This window comes from Micromys minutus (assembly GCF_963924665.1).
Source record: "Micromys minutus genome assembly, chromosome: 2".
In the NCBI taxonomy this organism is placed as follows: Eukaryota; Metazoa; Chordata; class Mammalia; order Rodentia; family Muridae; genus Micromys; species Micromys minutus.
In genome coordinates this window covers 52,222,095-52,240,446 of record NC_137971.1, presented here as the reverse complement: position 1 = coordinate 52,240,446, position 18,352 = coordinate 52,222,095, and the positions used below count along the sequence as shown (strand labels likewise).

At 52.6% G+C, this 18,352-nt stretch overlaps 2 protein-coding genes across 3 annotated transcripts; both read left to right on the top strand.

The window, feature by feature from the left end:
- The first annotated feature begins 155 nt into the window (after positions 1-155).
- Positions 156-14,060, top strand: MAP3K11 (mitogen-activated protein kinase kinase kinase 11). 2 transcript variants are annotated; one of them, XM_080912361.1, is made up of 12 exons: positions 156-266; positions 772-812; positions 994-2,298; positions 6,519-6,699; positions 6,857-7,005; positions 7,096-7,271; positions 7,369-7,612; positions 8,056-8,169; positions 8,708-8,843; positions 8,918-9,009; positions 12,053-12,433; positions 13,228-14,060. In XM_080912361.1, the coding sequence occupies exons 3-12, from the start codon at positions 1,557-1,559 to the stop codon at positions 13,563-13,565; spliced, it is 2,553 nt and encodes an 850-aa protein (XP_080768487.1). In that variant the 5' UTR covers positions 156-266; positions 772-812; positions 994-1,556; the 3' UTR covers positions 13,566-14,060. The 2 variants fall into 2 exon arrangements, with proteins under 2 accessions (XP_080768487.1, XP_080768486.1); XM_080912360.1 differs by lacking the exon at positions 156-266 and having other exon boundaries at positions 394-812.
- A 1,696-nt stretch (positions 14,061-15,756) lies between these two features.
- KCNK7 (potassium two pore domain channel subfamily K member 7) lies at positions 15,757-18,212 on the top strand (the record flags this gene model as incomplete). The annotated part of the gene is made up of 3 exons (XM_080913630.1): positions 15,757-16,075; positions 17,347-17,745; positions 17,980-18,212. 3 exons carry the CDS (start codon positions 15,757-15,759, stop codon positions 18,210-18,212), a joined length of 951 nt encoding a protein of 316 aa, XP_080769756.1.
- Between the last annotated feature and the right edge of the window lie 140 nt (positions 18,213-18,352).

The window sequence follows — 18,352 nt, the reverse complement described above, 5'->3', positions numbered from 1 at the left end:
TGAAGTGACAGGATGCAGAGTGCAGGGATGTCTTAGGCGCGCGTGCAGTCAAGTTCCAGAGAGCCCAAAAAATGGGAAATGAGTTGGCCCATGCGCACGCTCGGATGAGTCGCCATTGGGTAACGACTTAATGACTGGCGCAAAACTTTTCCAATGCGTTACAGGAAGCGGGGAAAAGCTGGAGGCTGGAACGCCTCACGGCTACTTCCAGTTTACGTTACCGGGTCACTCCCCCCCATTTGGGCCGTCTCTCCTAATGTTAGACCGTAAGTCAACTCGTCGCAGGCTTACGCCTCTACTTCCGGGTCAGAGCTTAGCCGATGCAGAGGGATCCTGATCAGACCTGAGTAGTCAAATAGGATGACATCGCCTTTCTTAAAGTGACAGACCCAAGACGAGTGACGAACTAACGAGGAGGTTGTTGAAGGCCTGTCAACTCTGTATCTAATCCCGGGCAAAGTTCTGAACAACAGTTTCAAGATTTTGCCTCTTGGGAAAAGGACACGAAAAAGTAGATTGCCTCTCAGGTGAAAGTAAGATAATTTAAAATAGTTGCAAGAGCTTGATGTGTAAGTAAAATTTGAAGTTCCAAACTTCTGTATTCACATCTCCCTCTAGCACTGAAAAGCAGGGTATCTTGTTATTTCATATATGAAAAGAATGAAACTCAAAGAGTTCTTCAACTTCGTAGCCAAGACCAGATTTGGGTTTTGGTCAATCGTAAGGGTGATTTTTCTGATGAGGATTCAGACACAAGGTCTGTCTTTGCAGACAGACATCCACTTCAGCCATAAGCAGCGGAGCTCCTAACCGTAAGTCTTTTCTTAGAGCTGTGATGGTGTGTTTGGGGGCGGGGGAGGCAGGAGGAACTACCTTGCCCGCCTTCTACCTCTCTTGGCCAACCTCCCCGGGAACTCCTGGGCACAGCTGCCGGGAGCCTCCGGGAGGGGAGCGGTGCAACCCGCCCGCGTCATCTGATGCTGTTTCCTGCAGGAGGGAGAAGAGCGGAAAAAAGTGAAACTCCACCCTCCACCTCTGCCTCCCGCCCCCGGGGCCAAAGTACAAAGGGAGGAGGAAGAAGGGAACGGGGTCGGAGCTGTCGGGGCCAAAGGCGCTATTAGCCCGGGAAGAAGTAGCATCGGCTCAATTGGGGACTTTCTCTTACCTCTTGTGCCTAAAGACAACAACCAGAGTCCAGACGCTGACCCTGGCAGGCCCCACCTCACAGTAGGCGGGCGCTGGAGCCAGGTTCCCAGGACTACTTCGGGACGGAGGGACTCTCTGCCGCTCCAATTCAGCCATGGTGAGGCGCCGGAGGCCAGTGGGCCCCACCCCTCCAGCCTGACCATACTGCCCTTGGTGCCCTCCTCCAGAAGCCCGAGATGCGGGGGGCCGGGAGGCGACACTCCTGGCTCCCCAGAGAGGCGTGGGTCTGGGGCTGAGGGCCAGGGCCCGGATGCCCAGGTTCCGGCACTAGGGCCTCACAAGCCAGCGGGGGTGGATAACACGGGCACCCGAAGAAGGTCCCCCACACATTCCAACGCCGGCTCCCTGCCATGGAGCCCTTGAAGAACCTCTTCCTCAAGAGCCCGCTGGGGTCATGGAACGGCAGTGGCAGTGGGGGTGGCGGGGGTACTAGTGGAATCCGACCGGAGGGGTCCCCGAAGGCAACAGCGGCTTATGCCAATCCTGTCTGGACAGCCTTGTTCGACTATGAACCCAATGGGCAGGATGAACTAGCCTTGAGGAAGGGTGACCGTGTGGAGGTGCTGTCTAGGGATGCAGCCATCTCAGGAGATGAGGGCTGGTGGGCGGGCCAGGTGGGTGGCCAGGTGGGCATTTTTCCATCCAACTATGTATCTCGGGGTGGAGGCACACCCCCCTGTGAGGTGGCCAGCTTCCAGGAGCTCCGACTGGAGGAGGTGATCGGCATCGGTGGCTTCGGCAAGGTCTACCGTGGCAGCTGGCGAGGGGAGCTGGTGGCTGTGAAAGCAGCTCGACAGGACCCTGATGAGGACATCAGTGTAACAGCTGAGAGTGTTCGACAGGAGGCCCGGCTTTTTGCCATGCTGGCACATCCCAACATCATTGCACTCAAAGCTGTGTGCCTGGAGGAGCCAAACCTATGCCTGGTGATGGAGTATGCAGCTGGTGGGCCTCTTAGCCGTGCCCTGGCTGGTCGGCGTGTGCCCCCCCATGTGCTGGTCAACTGGGCTGTGCAGATTGCCCGAGGGATGCACTACCTGCACTGTGAGGCTCTAGTGCCTGTGATACACCGAGACCTGAAGTCCAACAACAGTGAGTTTCAAGGGGTATGAAACGGGGACGGGGAGGCCAAGGTGCACACATTTCCTATCTCAGCTAAGCCTAGTAAGGAAGATGCTGGGATCACGAGCTCCTTCCTGAGAGAAGTATTAGATATCCAGGGAATACCCATGTGGCCTATCAGTGACCCCAAAACAGGAATCCCAGGAACCTGGCAGAGTTCTGCCTCTGTCTTAGAAGTTCCTTGTCCCAGCCGTTAGCTGAAGTTTCAACAACTTTTAAAAACTGAGCTCTCTCAGGTGGGCCTTCAGCACCCTGCCTTACCATGGTCACAACCTCAGGGAAGTTTCCTGGAAGCTGCTACTCCAGTCTTCCCCTTCCCTGAACTATATAAACATGGTTGCTGCTCTCCCTTCCCCTTAGGTAGCTCCTTCAGAACAGAGATCTCAGAAGGGAAGACCCTCCTCCCTGCTTGGATGGAGATCAAGGCTGGTCCATCCCACTCTTTCCTGACTACATATTCTCCAGCTAATTACTTTAACTCAGAACCCCAATTTCAGCCTTCCTAGAACAGGAACAATGAGGCCAGAGCAGCTTAAGGACTTTCAGAAGCCCTGACACAGGATGTCCAGCAAGCAGTGGGTCCCCCATGCAGGGATGCAAATATTTTCAGGCAGTAGAGCTGGGAATGCTTAGTGAAGCTCCATTGCTCACTATCTCAGACTCCCATTTGCTGCCTGTCATAGCCCAGGAAAAATTGGTGACAGGTTCAGACGGCTTCCTGAAGTGGGCAGGCTTCAAGCCATTCCAAAACAGGCAGCATTTAGTGAAGTACTTGGTTGGGTGGATGTCTGGGCAGGGCCTGACCACAGTGCAGGCTCAGAGGCAAGAGTCCAGCAATGTGGGGACACCAGGACCTGGGTCTTCTGGACTAGAGGGCACAGGCTGGGAACAGTAGGGAATGCGGTGGAAGTGGTGCTCCGTGGGATGACCAGAGAAGAAGGGTGTAAAGATTGTTAGGGGCATCAGCACGGACATTTTGAGCCTCTTGGCCTCGGCTTACTGTAAATCAGGGGCTAGAGAAAAACAGCAATAGAACCAGGGAGCCCCAATTCCTTGCCAGTTGAGTACCCCCTATCATCTATAGAGCAGAATGGGTGGGCCCGAGGCATACAGGGACCCCACACATGCTCCCTCCACTAGCCTGAGGGGGATTCCCCGAAGGCCCGGGGGGTGGGGGCTCCTGTCTTCTGTTTTTCCTCCGTTCTTTCCAGAAAAAAATGGAACAATAGTCCAGGCCCCTGCTCCCCACCCTCCACACCGCTTCCTGTGTTTCCTGCTGCCCCTGGGCTGGCTTCCTGCCCCAGCTCCAGCCCCTGTTCCCTCCCTGGCCCAGCTGCCTGCAAGGGAGGAAAGAGCTGGGGGTGGAGGGGTTTCAGGAGAGGAAGGAGCCAGGGATTGTGCGTGCCCCCCCCCCCCCCGCCCCAGGCCCTAGTTCCCCTGTTTCTCTCTCAGAGTCTGGGTGGTGGTGAAGGGCAGGCAAGGTGCCCTCAGCCTCTGAGCCTGGCATCCAACTTCACAGACCCAGTCCTAGGCCCGAGTTGCTGTCTGTGGGATTGGGGTGGGGGGAGTCCCTGAGCTTGTGGGGGGGGGTATCAGGCAGGAAACAATGGCATGATTTTCCTGGACAATGAGGGCCTTGTGAGGAAGCCTGGCTGGAGAGAAGGGGGAATTCTCCAGGCCCACGAGTCACAGGACTGACCAGCCAGCCCGGCCTGGACCTGACCTCCCCCAATTTGCCCCCAAAAAACACCCCCCCAAGTTGGCCCGGGCCTCCTAGAAAGGAGAAGTAAGGACCATGAGAGGAAAGCGGAAGAGGTGTGAGCTGGCCAGGCTACTCCCTAGCCTGACAAAGGCCAGGAGGGGGTGGGGGACAGTAAGGAGATGACCATGAGGCTGCCCCAAGTTTTGGGCTTTCTCATCTCTCTGGGTGGCCCCTGACCTCCCACGCCCATGGTCTCCATTGAGCATCGCAGTAACTCAGATCTTAAGGAACTCAGGACCCAGGCAGGATGCAAGACAACAGGGAGGAAAATCTGAGGATGCAGAGGTGAGGTGCTGGGCAGATACTAGTGTGAAGACAGGAGGGAACACAGTGGCCATAAAGTCCTGAGACACTGAATTACTGCCTCCACAACCAAAAGTGAGGCAGGTTGGCTCCCTCCTAAAAATACACTGCAGAGTGTGCTCTGCCTGTGTGTGGGCACCCATGTGTGCTAGAGACCAGGCTAGAGGCAGTAAAAAAGTCTTCAGTGGAGGGTGGGTCCTGGCTCCAGAGAGAACCTGTGCTCTTTCCTCCTTCCTGCCCCAGCCTGTTGGGGTTTCTCCTGAGATGAGCTTGCACAGGCCTAACAACGGGTCCCTGCTGCCTTTGGCAGGCTGACCTAGGACTAGAGGGCGGAAGTTAGGATTAAGGGTGGAGAGCAAGAGTGGGCTCTGACAGACGTGAGATCTCTACGCCAAAAGACAGAACAGTTCTGCCATATGTCAGGACCCAAGTTGAAGGCTTTTTAAGGTCTGAACTGGTCTAAGACTCCTCAGCAACCCTGTGAGGTATGTTTGTTGCCATCCTCTGCCTTGTCTGAGCCATTGCAGATGAGGGGCAAGTGGGGTTCAGCACTACTCTCTGACCTAGGAGAAACTGAAAGGAAGTCTGCCAGGAGTGAGAGCATAAGAAAGCCATGCAGGGCATGTTGCTAATAGGTAGAGCATGTCACTGCTGTCCTGCCTAGAGTTCCAAGTTTAAAAGGTGCCATAGAAGTGTGGGGGTGGGGGTAGATGGAGGCAGCCCAGAGGTGACAGAGTCTGAGCTCTGAAGAGCACCAGAATTGAAGTAGCTGAGAGTGGGAGGGGCCCTGAAGGAAAAGAAGAGTCAAGCAGGAGAGGCCCTGGGAATGGATGGTGTGGGTAGGGGCTGGGCAGTAATGTCTAATCACCCATGAAACTGCAGGGCTTGGCCAGCAGCAGAAACACGTTCCAGCTTCAGGCCTTCAAAGATAAAAACCTGGTGTGATTCCTCTTCCAAGAAGCCCTCCCTGGCTCACCTGGCCACATAGGTGCCCTCCCCCTCTTCCTTGCACTCAGTACCTATCCCGTCCCAAGTGCAGCCTTGGCTGATACCCAGTGTAAGAGAGCTAGGGGGTGTGCTTGCCGTGTGTTCACAACAGAAGGGATCCTTGATGAGTCTGACTTTGTCCTCTGCTGCTCTAAGCTTCTCACGTGAACTGTTTTTATCCTGCCTCTCTTGTTCTGAGAGTGGTAGCCACACTTGGATCAAAACTAAACACCCCTGCCAAGTGTGACCAGAACCTTCACCCTCCCTCTCTCTTCACACCCATCTTCCGAAGTCTTCTGCTGTGAAAGAGTGAAAAGCTGTGATACAGTGCTGTGACCTCCAGATCTTCTTTGTTCATTAAGGTCTTCCCTCCTGTTCCCTAGCCTAATTCATACTTCTGCCTCAGCAAAGTGGCAAGACTCAAGGACTCTCTCTCCTCTTCTGTCTCTCTCTGTCTCTCCCTCCCCCTCCTCTGTGTGTGTGTGTGTGTGTGTATGTGTGTGTGTGTGTGTGTGTGTGTGTGTGTATACAGAGTTTCTGTGTAGCCCTGGCTGTCCTGAAACTCCATTTGTAGATTTGGCTGGCCTTGAACCTTGAACTGAGAGCTCCACCTGCCTCTGCCTCCTGAGTGCTGGGATAAAGGAGTGAGCCACCATTTGTGGCTCAGGTTTCTCTTGAAAGCAGAGCCACCAACACTGAAAACCTACCACATTACAGTTTTCATTCCATTCAGTGTTAGGAAAAAGCTAGAACATTAGCTTCGAAGCCATGGGCTGAGCAGAATCTTTATTTGCTGTGACCTTGATTATTTCCCTGCTGCTTCCTTACCTGTACAATGATAATTCATGGGTTTGTTTCATTTGGTTTACTTTAGTTTGTCTGTTTTAGTTAGAACTAAGTGTAAAAATCTGGCCTCTAGTACTCAAGAGGCAGCAACTTAGTAATCTCTTGCCAGTAAGTGTGTGCCAATTGTTACTTGAGTAGTTGGGTCTCCCCCAACCCCCAGTTGTGACCTTCTCAAGGCTGGATCCTCAGCAGCCCCCTCTGTGCACTCAGTACCTGGCTAGGCTGTCTGTCAGATGCACGTCCGGGCTCTTCTCCTTCCCACCACCACAATCCGGCTCCACTTCTTCCCCAGTCCTGCTGCTGCAGCCCATTGAGGGTGACGACATGGAGCATAAGACCCTAAAGATTACTGACTTCGGCCTCGCCCGAGAGTGGCACAAAACCACACAGATGAGTGCTGCGGGGACCTATGCTTGGATGGCTCCTGAGGTTATCAAGGCCTCCACCTTCTCAAAGGGCAGCGACGTCTGGAGGTACAGCCTGGGTTGGGACTGGACAGTGTGGGGCGGCAGAGGGTGAGAAGGGGTGCTTAAGACCAGAAGTGGTCAGACAGGCTGAAGCCTAGACCCCAAGCCATTTAATTCCTCCTTGCTTTAAGCTGAACATACAAATCTTTTGTGTCCCCTACAGCTTTGGGGTGCTGCTGTGGGAACTGCTGACTGGGGAGGTGCCCTACCGTGGTATCGACTGTCTTGCGGTAGCCTATGGTGTGGCTGTAAACAAGTTAACATTACCCATTCCATCCACCTGCCCTGAGCCCTTCGCACAACTCATGGCTGGTAAGATAATAAATAGGGCTGGAGAGGTGAGGGGCAGAACTCCCTGGGCCAGACACAAATACTCACAGACCTCTTATCCTGCACCATTAGACTGCTGGGCACAGGACCCCCACCGCAGGCCTGACTTCGCCTCCATCCTGCAGCAGTTGGAAGCTCTAGAGGCGCAGGTGCTGCGGGAGATGCCGCGGGACTCCTTCCATTCCATGCAGGAGGGCTGGAAACGCGAGATCCAAGGCCTCTTTGATGAGCTGCGGGCCAAGGAAAAGGTGGGAAGAATGGGGGACACAAGATGGGATAGAGATAAGGTGGGAGGTCTGGGTCAATGCCTAGTTAACTTCACCTCCTTTGCTGTTCCGAGCATAGGAACTGCTGAGCCGCGAGGAGGAACTGACACGCGCTGCACGCGAGCAGCGGTCCCAGGCAGAGCAGCTGCGAAGGCGCGAGCACCTGCTGGCGCAGTGGGAGCTGGAGGTGTTCGAGCGCGAGCTGACGCTGCTGCTGCAGCAGGTAGACCGAGAACGGCCGCATGTGCGACGCCGCCGCGGCACCTTCAAGCGAAGCAAGCTCCGGGCAAGGGACGGAGGAGAACGCATCAGCATGCCCCTGGGTAAGGGGCGGGGCTCCGGGATGCTTCTCTGCCATTGGCTGTTGGCGCCAGGGCGTTTGATCAAGCAAGTGTACTGGCTTTGGCTTTTGGTGTCTTGACCAGCTGGAATAAGAAGGGGTTTATTTTGGGGTTGGGATTTTCTTTTGCGTCTCTGGGCGGGTCCTGACAGATATTTGCATGTCAGGCTGCCAGTGGTGCTTCGAAGAGCTCTGAGGACTAGAGGGTGGGGCCAGCCTGCCCACACTGTAAACTTATTTCTTCACGGGTTTGTGCTGGTGATGGGGACCAACCACTCGGCTCTCTTTACTGAAAGCCGAGACTGGACTGTAGTGAAGCACCCCCAAGCACACAGCTCCTGTTGCCACTGTGGGAGAGGTCTAGGAGCCTCTTAAGGGTGCACCCTTTGAGTACTTCCTTAAAACCTTTATTTTCCCAAATCCCAGATTTCAAACACCGCATCACTGTGCAGGCCTCTCCTGGCCTTGACCGGAGGAGAAATGTGTTCGAGGTTGGGGCTGGGGACTCGCCCACCTTCCCTCGGTTCCGTGCCATCCAGTGTAAGAAATGGTCTGCCTTGCCTTCCCCACAACCCCTAAAACTTTCCCTAATGTCTAGAGATGGCTCTGCCCTCCTTCACCGTACCCTGTTACTATATACTTTCCCTCACTGTGCTCTGCTTCCAGGCTTCTGTCCCCTTTATCTAACTTTTACCTTTAAGTTCCCTCCAACCCCCACACCAAGTAATTCTATCATATCATGCTTTTGGGGGGTTTGTTTAGTTTTTGAGACAGGGTCTCAACTTTGTCCGACCTAAATGCCAGTATTAAAGGCCTGTGCCACCGCGCTTGGTCACATAGTCTTTACTTTTCTGAATGCTTTGCAAATATTAACTCACTTCTAGTGGATTACTGAGTGTTGGTGAGAAATGTGAAGAGTAATTTGCCTCATGGCCAGTAAGTGGCAGAGCAAATATTCCTGACTTCCTCATTACTAGCCCAAGTCCTCACCCATCTAAGCCCAGCCCACCCCACCCATCCTAGCTGTTAGGATAAAGGAGGACAAGGATGAACTCTGAGCTACAGCGTTCCCTTACAGTGGAACCTGCAGAATCAGGCCAGACTTGGGGTCGCCAGTCCCCTAGACGTCTTGAAGATTCAAGCAATGGAGAGAGGCGTGCTTGTTGGGCCTGGGGTCCCAGTTCCCCCAAGCCTGGGGAGGCCCAGAATGGGAGGTGAGTACCTCAGTGCCCCACACCCTGTCGTTCTATCTTAGAGGCCTAAGACTCATAGTGTGCTTCGTCTCCAGGAGAAGGTCCCGGATGGATGAAGCCACGTGGTACCTAGATTCAGATGACTCATCCCCGTTAGGGTCCCCTTCTACTCCCCCAGCACTCAATGGTGAGTAAGGACTTTGTCTCCCCATCAGATCTTGCTGAATTCTTTCTGGGGGCACTAGGGTAGACTTTAAGCCAGCGACAGAAGTGACTTAAGAACTCAAGACAAGAAAACGAAAGCCTAGGCTGCATAGAACTAGACCTAGAGCACAGCCACCAGGTCTCCAGGCCCACAGAAGTGGACTTACCTGAGGCCTCAGGGCTTCTAGAGACTTGTCCTTCTGTTAAGGACTTTTAGTGCCCTGTGCAATATTGTACCCTCAGCAGGCTCTGGGAAGGACAAGATACAGGGAACGGTTTCTTCCACTGGTACCCAGAAGAGATCATACTAACAGCTTCCACGGTGATTTTCCTAGTCCCTTCTGAGGAGTCTATGGGTGGAAAAGAGGATAAGGAGACAGGAAAAGACCCAGGACCCTCATGTACATCTGAGGATGTTCAGGACCGTTTTGTTCTCTGTGACGATAACAGCCTCACTGGGAGGGAGATAATATGTCTGACCCCTAAGTGAGGAGCCATTGTTCTCCCCATTTTAGGTATAAAAGATAAGACTAAAAGAAGGGTGTAAGCTACCTCAAACCTCCAGCTAAGGACTTAACCAGAGATGATGTGGCTTCCACATACTCAAAGGGCTTCCTGGGAAGCTTTTCTTCTATACAGTTGGGGTCCAACCTCAGAGGGATGAGGGCTCAGCTCAGCTCAACACTATGCAGTCTCCACAGAGTCAAGAAAGTTGTGATTTGTCTGGGGGGGGGGCTCCAGCCCTACCTGCTGCACACAGCAGAATGTAGATCCAGACCAGTGTTTCTCAACCTGTGGGTCACGACATCTTTGGAGGTTGAGTGACCCTTTTACAGGGATCACCTCAGACCATTGGAAAACACAGATATTTCACTCATTATGACTCATGGCAGGAACAAAATTATAGTTATGAAGTAGCAATGAAAAGTTTTAGGATTGTGGGTCACCACAACATGAAGAATTATATTAAAGCATCGCAGTGTTAGGAAGTTTGGAGAGTGCTGCCCTAGACCCTACTTTAATGGCTACTTTAGGCTAGAGTCCTGTTCACCAAACTGTTTAGCTGTGCCGATTCAGCACCCACACACAGCCACCTATATTCTGTAATAATTACAGCTAATATTGGCTTTCTCCTGTTTGCCAAGTAGATGTCATTGGCTCCTTTTTACAGAGGAGAAAACTGAGGTACTATAGGGACTGGCAGAACAGGATTTGAACTGGGGTTAATCTGAGCCAGAACAGACTTGAGCTTCCCTCTACCAAGAATACTTTTTAATTATTGTTTTATTATATATGTGTATATATATATATATATACACACACACACATACACACACACACACACACACACACACACACACACATATATATATATATATATATATATATATGTTTTCTCTGGATGTGTGTTTGAACACTGTGTGTGCATTACCTTTGGAAACCAGAAGAGGGCATCATATTTCCTGGAACTGAAGTTACAGATGCCTATGAACCACCGTATGGGTGGCAGGAACTGAACCCAGGTCCTCTGGAAGGGCAGCCAGTGTTCTTAACCACTGAGCCATCTCTCCAGCTCCCATAGGTTTTGCTCCAGCAGTTGTAGCCTACAATTGGCTGTTGTATGAGGGCTGAACTGAAACCTGGAAAACCAAGATCATTGTTCTCAACTGTACCAGGTCAGAAGGACCAAAGGAGAATCCAAGGGCCTGTAACCCAGGTATAGATCACATCAGTCCTTGACTGTCCTGCCAGTCCCTCTGGCTATGTCTTCCCTGAGGTCCCAGAAGAAGAGACACAAGACTTAGATCCCATAGCTTTCCAGCTGGTCCCTCATCTTGAGATGGTCCTACCAGCCCAGCCTAGTTGCTGAGCAAGCTTGTGGTTCCCTAACCCAAGCCTATATACTATTGCTGCCATCTTGGTCTATGATGATACATGACCTTGACCTTCTGAATGCCCAGGCAGGAAGCTGGCTGAGTCAAGGAACTGAGTCTCACAGAAGATGCATATATCACTACTAAGGATTGTTCACCTTATCCTTATTCTGGCCCTTAGGAACCTAATCACTGTGATTTGCCCTCAGGCAGCCTACAGTTAGGCTGTACCACAGAAAACTGCCTAAAGGGTATTGTCAAGAGCCACTCACCAACCCAAAGCACCTTGGAAGCAAGTTCGCTTCATCTCCGGGTCAAGCCTCTCACACTAACATCTCCTCAGTGGCCGGGTTGCTCACTCATACATTCAGGGAGCTTAGAGGCAACTTTAAATTCTAGGCAGGTTACCTTGGACAAGTCACTTTAGCAACCTCAGAACTGACTTCAGGAATTGCTACCCTAATGGGTTCCAGTCTCCACTCTCACTTCCTTCTGACATTTTTCTCTTGCTTATTTTAATACTTTTAGATTCTTTTTTACATTTTGGTCTAATTTGTTCCAGGGGATCCATGCCCTCTTCTGACTTCTGTAAGCACCAGGCATGAGTGGTAATATGCATACACACATGAAGGCAAAAATATTCATACAAATAAATTACTTTTTTTTATAAGAGGGCTCCCTGAACCAACAGAACTCTGAGCAAAACTCACAGCAGAAGCTCACATTCCCCAGTCTTCTGTGTCTTCCTACAGCCAACCTATTACTCCAGACTGGTCAGCTGGGTGCCTGGTGCAAGGAAGGGAAGGGCACAGGGGATTAGAGCAGGAAGGGCTTAGAGGGACTGTCAGAACAGTTGGCTGAAAGGCTGTCTTGCAAGAAGTTACAGCTACTCTGATGATGTGGGCTGTTCTGCTTGGAGGATTATCTTCTACAACAACTACTTCCAGGCTTTACTTCTGATAGTTGCCCCTGACCCCAGATCCCTTTCATTTGGTAGAATGTGTGTGATGAAAAGGTTCAGCAGCTGAGAAAGCTGTGTTACAGATAGATCTGAAGAAGAAACAGAACTCAGTTCTCGTTCTAAAGCCATCTAGGATGCTCACCTGGCAAACATGTTAGCCTCACTCTAACCTGTGTCACTGATACCCACAGGTAATCCTCCGAGGCCTAGCCCCGAGCCAGAGGAACCACGGCGGTCTGGGCCCACAGAACGGGGCAGTAGCTCTGGAACACCTAAACTGATCCAACGTGCATTGCTACGGGGGACCGCTCTGCTGGCTTCCCTAGGCCTTGGCCGAGACCTGCAACCTCCTGGAGGCCTGAGCCGTGACCGTGGGGAGTCCCCAACAGCACCACCCCCTGCACAGTTGCCCTCACCCTGCCCATCTGAACTGCCCTCCACCCCTCTCATCCGCCTCTCACAAACAACACCTGATGCCCGTAGCCCATCCACCCCTGGACCCTTATTGCTGGACCTAGGTGTTCCCTCTGGCCAGCCATCAGCCAAGAGCCCTCGGCGGGAAGAGACACGTGGTAAGTGGCCCTAGAAGCCATCGGAGAAGGGAAGAATAACTAGGAACTTGGAGGACCATAGACAGCTGCTGGGCACCCAAAATAGATTCTTAGGCTCTGTGGCTGTTGGGAGAGCTCTAGGTTCAGCTGTGAAATGCAGAAATCTCCCTAATGTTAACAGACTCCTATTGATCGGTTGGGCCAAGTACTATACCCATTCTGTATAGAAGTTGTGTATGAAACATTCTTATGCCCAGTTCTTAGATGAAGTTGTTTGTTTGAAGCAAGGTCTCCCTATGTAGCCCAGCCTGGGCTCAAGTCCCAGTCCTCCTGTCTCAGCATCTCAGGTTCCAATATAACAGGCATGTTCCACTGTGCCAGGCTATAAGAGGGCATGAATTGATTTGACATGTATTTGTGCATTGTGGGGGCACACATACCATAGTGCACATGTGGCTTTTAGAGTCGGTCCTCTCTGTCCACCACCTGGGCTCCAGGGTTTGAACTCAGGTTGTTAATCTTGGCAGTAAGCCCTGGAACTGCTAAGCTGTCTCACCAGCTTGTATGAGGAAATGTAAGGAGCGAAGAACATAGAGATGTAGAGCCCGGGCTTCCCACAGCGAGTAAGTCGCCAAGCCCAGATAGGCCTAAGACAGCCTGACCCTGAAACATAGGACATAAAGAGCCTTAGAACCAATGAGGCAATAACATAACTCACTGAAATGCTGGAAGCTCAGGCAAAAGCAGAGCGGTTCCTCCAAGGGACATCTAAGAATTCGTGGATGCCTAACCATGTACCCCTTTATACCCCATAGGAAGAACTGTTTCACCCCCACCAGGAATATCACGCTCTGCTCCTGGCACCCCTGGAACCCCTCGCTCACCACCTTTGGGACTCATCAGCCGACCTCGGCCCTCACCACTCCGTAGCCGTATTGACCCATGGAGCTTTGTGTCAGCTGGGCCACGGCCTTCACCCCTGCCCTCTCCACAACCTGCACCCCGACGGGCACCATGGACCTTATTCCCCGATTCAGATCCTTTCTGGGACTCCCCACCTGCCAACCCCTTTCGGGGAGGCTCCCAGGACTGCAGGACGCCAACCAAAGACATGGGTTCTCAGGCACCATGGGCACCAGAAGCAGGGCCCTGAGTGGGCCAGACCACGCCCCCCATGCTCCAGCCGCCTCAGAGGAGGCATAGCATACACTGGAAGAGGAACCAGGAAGGCCTCTGTGGCTGCCTTGGTTTCCCCCAGAAACCCTGACCCTTTGGGGGTCAGGAACACTACACTGCACAGAAAGCCTTCACACTGGATGGGGGCTACACCCCACATGCCTACAAACTGTAGGTCCCCCTGACTTACCTACCCCACTGGGGCCTGACACTGTACCTAGCTGGTTAGGAGGACCAGAGCCTGTCTCAGGGAATTGCCCCCAGGAGTGGTACAGGGAAGAGGGGAGGTCCAGGGGAAAGGGGCCGACCTCAGGTGTCACCAGCACTTTTGACCAAGTCCTGTTACTGTGGCCCCTGCCTCCAAGGCCTAGTTCCTGGACCTCCTACCCTGGAGGTTATTGGAGCCGGGGCTCTCTGGGTGCCTTTCTACTGCCCCAGCCAAGGTTGGAGCCTTGGCCTGGGGAGCCAATGAAGCCAAATAAACTTGTAAGCTGTCTCCCCAAATGTCATCTGTCTCCTTTCTTGGAAGTAATCTAATGTCCTTGTCTTCATGTCCCTAAAACAAAGGGGAATATACATATCCTGATGCAAAGCTAGGGTGCTCTGTGCCATACTCCTCTCCTGGGACCAAACCCAACAGCTGGACAGTCATGAAGGCCCACCCCAGCCAGCTCTCACCATTGCCCCACTTTGCCATGCCACATTTTTACTTGAGCCATTTCTACCATTCAAGTGACGCTTTGCCCGGATGTTCCTGTTGCTGGGTGCTCCCTGCCTGTCTTCTGGGCCCGGCCCAAATATCTCTAGGAATCTTTCCCAGAAAGTGTTGTCTCCACCCCAGGTAGATCTCACCTGTAGCCCTCCAGGACACATCTCGAGGGTTTGTCAAGCCCATACCCTGGATATGACTGAACCCATACACCTGGCAGCATGGCGACCCACCCTGCTGTTCTTGTCCTGGCCTTGAGGTTCCCACCCTATGCCTTAGGGCAACATCCTTCCACAGTTTATGAGTGAAATCCCCCAATTTACACAGGTGGCCATTCCAGGTCTGCAGTCCAACCAGAGAGGCAGGAGATCGCAGCAAGAACTGGAACAGGAAGTCTGAAGCATCACCTGTCCAGTACCCTTACCTCATGCTCTTTCCCAGCTGTGTCCGTCTGAGTCCCACAGTGCCTCTCCCACCCTCTCCTTAGATGACCACTGTCCACCCAGAATGCCTCAGCATCCTCTAGAGATCTTGAGTCTCCTTGTCCTCAAAGGCCTGTCTCCTCAGCCCCTTCTTCATGGTTAGTCTCTGACTCCTATGACTGACTTTTCCCCCTGATGTTATCTTTAAATTGTTATTTAATTTTATTTGAAACAGTCTTATTCTGTTGCCCTAATTGACTTAGAACTTGCTTTGTAGATTGGGTTAGCCTTGAACTCACAGAGATCTTGCCCTTCTGTTTCCCAAATGCAGGGATTGAAGGCATGTGCCTTCATTTGGCCCTATTTTTTATATAGATGGTTGTTTTGCTTGCATGTATGTCTTTACCACAAGTGTGCCTGGTACACTTGTGCCAGAGGAAGGTTGTCAGATGCCCTAGAACCAGAATCACAGGCAGTTGTGAGCCACCATGTAAGTGCCAGGAATCAAATCCAGGTCTTCTGGAAAAGCAGCAGCAAGTGTTCCTCCATCTTTCCAGCACCATAACTAGCTTATTCTCTGGTTGAAATATCACTTCCTTCAAAGAGTTTTCCTGGAAAGCTCACCTTCCTTGCAGACTGCTCCCTGGTGGTTTATCAGCAGCTTTCTTGTGGGAGCACCAGGAGAGGACAAAGCTATGTCTGACATCTTCCCTGGTGTCTGAATGAGTGATATATACGTGACTGAGGAGGTGTGACTTTGTGTGCGTAAGTGTGAGGCCCTCTTCAGACTTGGGGTTTCTCACTCAGCCGTCTTACCACAGTGTCTTCCTCCGCCCACCCCCAGTGCACAGCTGCCACATCTTGCCCCAGAAACTGGGCATGCTCCAGCTCACCTCCCTCCATTCACATTCACCCTAGTCATCTAAGCCACCTACCCACTCAGCACCTCCTCCCAGCCACGCCCTTCACAACCCCTCCCTGGTGCCACTGGTGGCTTAGCCTACTCCCTCACCTTCCCAGACTCAGAGTGCCATGCTATGGGAAGTCTGAAACCATGGGCCCGATACTTGCTCCTGGTTATGGCCCACCTGCTGGCCATGGGCCTTGGGGCTGTGGTGCTCCAGGCCCTGGAGGGCCCTGCAGCTCTCCACCTCCAGACTCAGCTCCAGGCCGAGCTGGCTACCTTCCAGGCAGAGCACAGGGCCTGCTTGCCACCTGAGGCACTGGAGGAACTTCTAGGTGCGGTCCTGAGAGCACAGGCCCACGGAGTTTCCAGCCTGGGCAACGGCTCAGAGACAAGCAACTGGGATCTGCCCTCAGCTCTCCTATTTACCGCCAGCATCCTCACCACCACCGGTAGGCCGCCACCACCACCACCACCAGGCAAACCAGGAGGAGTACCCAAGAGCTATAGGGTGCAAGCCCTTCCCCCACCCCAAAGCTCCAGACAAAGCCAGGGCTCTATCAGGCCTGACATCACAACTGGGGCTCCCCACACAACACACCCCAACTGGTGCCTCCACTTAAGCTGCCAGGAGGGGTGTGGCCTCCCCAGACTCACCCCTCAGCACTCTGAATCCAGCAGAAGTCCCAGTCACATAGGTCTGAAGCCAGGCAGAGAACACATCAGGGTGGGATAGACTCTTGGCTAGAGAGATGCTGTAGGAAGCACAAGCTTAGAGCCGCCCTCTCAAGAGAGGCTGGGGAGAGGAAGTGGTGATGTGCTCGAAGCCCAGTCAACAGGGTGCAGAAATAAATAGTTAAGGTTAGTGAAATTCCTGGCTAGGAGAACAGATGTGCTTAGGCACAGAAATAGTCCTAGGGGTTTGGTTTGGTTTCATTGTCCTGCAAATAGTCTAAATACTTTTCAAAGTGAAATATGTATTTCTAGCTTCTTTTCCAATTGGCTGGAACAGGATGGAACCTGTCTCTAGAACACATCCTGCTGGCCCACCCAATCCTCACTGCTCTCTCACCTCACCTCAGACTCCTAGGAGCTTTGGTGTTTGTAGCCCATGGACCCTGGTGATCTTGTTCTCCCAGCATGCTCCTCTCTCCCACCTCCCCCTTTCTTGCTTCTGCTTCTCTGGCTGTCAATGCTGCCTCTCGCGAGTGCTGTCTCTTTTCAGAACGTCTTGTTTCCTTACCTTCTTCCTTCGCCGTAACCCAGGGCCCGGATAGATAGACATTTGGGGAAGGAGTAGATGGAATGTCACAAGTGAAAGATTTGGAACTATTGGTGATGAGCCCCAGGAAGCCAGTATCAGGCTAGGGATACATGCGTTGTAGAGCACTTGCCTAGAATGTATGAGGCTCCCTAGGCTCCGACTGAAGTACAGAGAAAAAGGAAGGATCTCTCAAAGCCAGAATGTCAGCTGTAAATTGTTTCAGCCACGGAAGGCCCAGGGAATATGTCTTCGGGATTAATTTTCCAGAAAAAGAAAACAGTAACCAAGTGAGGTTAAAAAAAAAACAAAACAGTCCACCATCCAGTGAACGAGGACCCCAGCCTGAAGCATTCGTGTCATCACCGAAAGGCAGACTTCCGTGGGAGGTAATGGAGAAAAGGTGACTCTCATGGGCATCCCACTCAAAAGGTTGCTGCTCCCTACTTTCTCTTTTTACAGGTTATGGCCATATGGCCCCACTATCCTCTGGTGGAAAGGCCTTCTGTGTGGTCTATGCAGCCCTTGGGCTACCAGCCTCTCTAGCACTTGTGGCTGCCCTACGCCACTGCCTGCTCCCTGTGTTCAGTTGCCCCCGTGCCTGGGTAGCTGCTCGCTGGCAGCTGGCACCAGCCCAGGCTGCTTTGCTCCAAGCAGCAGGACTGGGCCTCCTGGTGGCCTGTGTCTTCATGCTGCTGCCAGCACTGGTGCTGTGGGGAATACAGGGTGACTGCAGCCTGTTAGAAGCCATCTACTTTTGCTTCGGCTCCCTCAGCACTATCGGCCTAGGAGACTTGCTGCCTGCCCAGGGACGCGGCCTGCATCCAGCCATTTATCACCTTGGGCAGTTTGCACTTCTTGGTGAGTCCAAAAAAGAGGAGGGTAGAGGAGCCTGGACTACAACTCCCATAGACCACTAGGGACTACAATTCACAATGAGATCCTACCCTAGGGCACAAAATGGTTGTTGTAGTTCAAAGAACACTGGGAGCCATGTTGAGAGTTGCAAGTAGTGTCATGGTGAATGGTCACCCTGGGAACTGGGTGGGAAGCATTCCAAGCACCCTAAGAGCTGCCCCAACCTCTTCTCCGCAGGTTACTTGCTCCTGGGGCTCCTGGCCATGTTGTTAGCAGTAGAGACCTTCTCAGAGCTGCCACAGGTCCGTGCCATGGTGAAATTCTTTGGGCCCAGTGGCTCTAGAACCGATGAAGACCAAGATGGCATCCTAGGCCAAGATGAGCTGGCTCTGAGTACCATGCCACCGGACACCCCAGTCTCAGAACAAACCATCCCAGCATCAGCATCAGAACAGACACCAGTTTGCTGATGCAAGTCTGGCGACAGGAACTGAACTCAATCATTGGAGGACCCTGAGCAGTAGGGCCCAAGGGGTGCCTGAAGAGCATAGGAGGAAGGGTTATGGGAATGAAGATGTCATGGGATATGTCAATTTTAAAAATTAAATGG

Excerpts from the sequence above, each read along its gene's own strand:
- MAP3K11 (XM_080912361.1), top strand. The coding sequence starts at position 1,557 with ATGGAGCCCTTGAAGAACCTCTTCCTCAAGAGCCCGCTGGGGTCATGG. Across the intron at positions 7,006-7,095 it reads CTTCGCACAACTCATGGCTG|ACTGCTGGGCACAGGACCCC; the intron begins GTAAGATAATAA and ends CTGCACCATTAG. Across the intron at positions 8,844-8,917 it reads GGGGAGGCCCAGAATGGGAG|GAGAAGGTCCCGGATGGATG; the intron begins GTGAGTACCTCA and ends CTTCGTCTCCAG.